Source organism: Pterocles gutturalis, unplaced genomic scaffold (assembly GCF_000699245.1).
Source record: "Pterocles gutturalis isolate BGI_N339 unplaced genomic scaffold, ASM69924v1 scaffold30544, whole genome shotgun sequence".
NCBI lineage: Eukaryota > Metazoa > Chordata > Aves > Pterocliformes > Pteroclidae > Pterocles > Pterocles gutturalis.
This window is the reverse complement of record NW_010136694.1, coordinates 6,998-10,185: the sequence shown is the minus strand read 5'-3', so window position 1 is coordinate 10,185 and position 3,188 is coordinate 6,998. Positions and strand designations below refer to the sequence as shown.

Here is a 3,188-nt window from a genome sequence, read left to right as displayed (position 1 = left end):
CCCCCTCCCCCCTCGAATCTAGTTTAAAATATATGTGTCTGGTTCTCCTAATGACTGTAGTCCTTTTGAAGAGAGGCTGCGCTCCTTTTAATTAGATGGTCAAAGTGCTGTCATGTCAGAATATTTCATGGTATTCAGAAAATGTCAATAGAAAGGCAGCAGATTTCTTGCTGTGCTAAAAAGGCTCTGAACTGGATACGCTTTTATTGCACTGGTGTTCAGACCGTTGCTGCAAAGGAATGATGTGGCTGTAGGTTCTCGGTCCCCGGTGTCATTATCCTGATGTTGTATCTGTACCCCCAAGGAGTTAAATTGGGGTGATGAGGTAGGAAATCAGGAATGTGAATTCTAGCTTATCTTTCCTTGTTGCATTTTTAGGGAGACAGGGATTAGCCTTTTCCTTGTATAGAAGATCTCACGCAGATGCTGTCCCAGCTTGCAATGGCCCCATCCAGCCTGCAGCTCCTCCTGCCTCTGGATTAACCCTAAAGCTCACAGGAAGGCTGCGCATTGCTGGGGGCTCAGCAAGTCAGTGGTGGAGACGGAAAAACCAAGACCAGGGAGAAAACGTGTGGGACACCGAGAAGGGGGCTGTAGGGATGGCTCGCATCTTCCAGCTCTTGTGGCTCGAGGTGGGTGGCAATAGCGAGCAAACCCAAAAAGCGCCAGCTGATGCTCAGGGTGGCAGAGCAGGGGGCTGTTCACGCGGCTTTTGTTTCAAAAGAAACCATCATATTAGAGGAAAGAGAAAAGGACTACAGCAAGTTTTACATCGTGTTCATTTGCAAGTGAAGGGATTTATCCTGCCCTTCCCACTCACAGGCTGTTGCTGGCACTTGGACCTCTCAGACCACTCCAGCGGCAGGCTGCCACCTCCTCTTACCTTTTGTGGTTCATCAGCAGCTCTCTGTGCAGCTCTTGGTGGCTCTTCGAGGCTTTTACAGGATTTAGGAGCTTTTTAGGTTTGATGAGGTCTGGGTTTCCATCTATGTAGTCTGGGTGAGTCAGGATATTCCCACCGTCCAGTCGCTCCCGCTGTATTTCAGTGTACATCGATGCTGGAAGAAAATAAAAAAGGTGTTTGCATGAGAAGTCTCACCTTGGTGAGGCACGGGAACCTGCTGGAGCTCTCCTCCTCCCCTGGGCGAGAGAGAGGAGAGGAGACGGTGCCTGCCCTGCTTGACACCCGCATCGGTGTCTGCATGCACGTGTCTCCATGTGCTGGTGCAGGTTTTTTGTAGAGGTTTTTAAAAAAAACAAATTCCCTTTGCGTTGTTGATGAGACACATATTAATTAGATCACTTAAATTACTTGCCAGCCACTTGCTTCAGTGGCTGCAGCATTTGGTGCCAAGGATTAATTAATGCAAGATAGGTCTAACTAAAAGTGGGAGCAGCCCCGGGTGCGGACTGTGCTGAGCTGCTGCTGTGATGGTGCCGGCTGGGGCCGTCGGTCCCTCAGCACTGGGGGATGCTGTGGGATTCAAGGGGCTTCCGAAACATGGGCCTGAGGAAGTGCTGTTGTATCTGAAACCTCTTGTCAAGGAAAGATTTTGCTGCTGGCCTAATAATCAGGATCGAGCCCAATGCCGAGGAAAGCACAATCCCCCCTCCCGCAATATGTGATCGTGCTGCAATAATTGGTATGTTCTGGCTGTAAGAACAAGAGCCCACGGTTTTGGAAGTGGTGGCAGCTTGGATTTCAGGCAAACCACAGGGCTTGTTCACTGTTGGTATTTTCCAAGTGCCGTTGGCATTTTCCAAGTCCTCTACATTTCTCTTTTACAAAAACCCCCCTATACAGAGGGAGTGCAAAGCACAAGTTATCAAACTGCACACGGGGGCACAGTGGGGCTGCCTCCAGTTATGCCAGTGTACGGTCTAATCAGGGGCTCAGAAAGAGCAATTTATTCCAGACTATTGACTTGAACAATTTGGAAGTTTACCAGTAAGAACAAAAAGTCCCAGGAAAAGGGCGTAGGCAGCTTCATGTCTGCAAGTGTCTCGTTATTACAGTATTTTTGGGGGCCCAGTGTGAAGTTACATGGGTTGGTGGAGCAGCAAGGAAAACAGTTGTTCAGTAATGTTGCCTCTCTTGCTTATTGCAGTCTCATGTAGAAAAGGAATAAAAGCCTTTTAAAAGAGAAATCATTAAAAAGGCAAGAGAAAGCAGGCTAGGTCATTCTTTCCTAGTCAGTAAGTACTTATCAAATGTAAAGTGGATTGCAATCAAACAGACTGGTGTAAGGAATAACACTGCTGAAGAAATGATTCAATATCAAACAACATCTCATTGAATGTTAATGTGGCCAGTGCCCTACTGCTTTGGGAACAAAGGAAAACAAATCAGAGCCCATTACACGAGTGTAATTGGGGTGAATAGTTCGGTACATATTTAAAGGGTGCTTGGAAGCTGGAACCAGTGATTTCTTGTGTCAAATTATTTTTCTCTAGGATCATACATCACTGCTGGCAGCAGGGAAGGTGGCGTGGTTTGATGTTTGATGGCAAGTGCCAGGCTGACTCAAGCCCCTGTGGGGCTGGACTCCAGAGGCTGAAGCTGGGGGCTGAGCGTTGCCTTCCCGGGGGATGCAGGAACTGAAGAACAGCCAAGGATTAGGGCAGCAGGATTTCATGGCTAATTTTTGTGAGATGAAAGCCACAATTGAACAATGAGAAAACACATCAGATTTTCACTGGGGTAAAATGGCTTTGTTTTTTTTCTTCTTCAATTTCTTCCCTTTGTTGGTCTTTTTTCACAGGAGAAGAGGCAGACAAAAGACAAGGAGGGAAGGTACCAAAGCCAAGGTTGGTTTTGGCATGAATGAAATGGATGAGTTCCCATTTCAAATGGCAAAGCAATGTCTTCATTCTTCAAACAAAAGTCTCTCCATGGAGTAACTTAAATAAAATGCCAGGTGTTTTTAATGGAAACACCATTTTCGGACAGCCATACTAACAGAGTGGGCTCAGTGTCCCTGTGTCGTCCTGTCACCCTTTCCCGCTGTTCCTGTGCTGTCGTTTAGAGCAGAGCTGCCTCCAGTGATGCCCACACCTGCTTGTGTGATGGGTCCCAAATCCTGCTGCACAGCAGGAGAAGGGCTGGGCTGTATCGATCTTGGGTTTGTCTGTTGTAAATCTGCCTGTTGTGCTCTGCTAGGGGATGATGCAGCGAGCAGCGAGCGTGG

General features: G+C 47.6%; 1 protein-coding gene across 1 annotated transcript in view; it reads right to left on the bottom strand.

Moving 5' to 3' along the window:
- Positions 1 to 883: 883 nt before the first annotated feature.
- Positions 884 to 3,188, bottom strand: part of LOC104468328 (protein FAM107A-like) — a gene marked incomplete at its 3' end in the record, with an annotated part of 9,156 nt that continues 6,851 nt past the window's right edge. Inside the window, 1 exon segment of the mRNA XM_010082408.1 lies at positions 884 to 1,058. Coding sequence (XP_010080710.1) covers positions 884 to 1,058 — 175 coding nt within the window.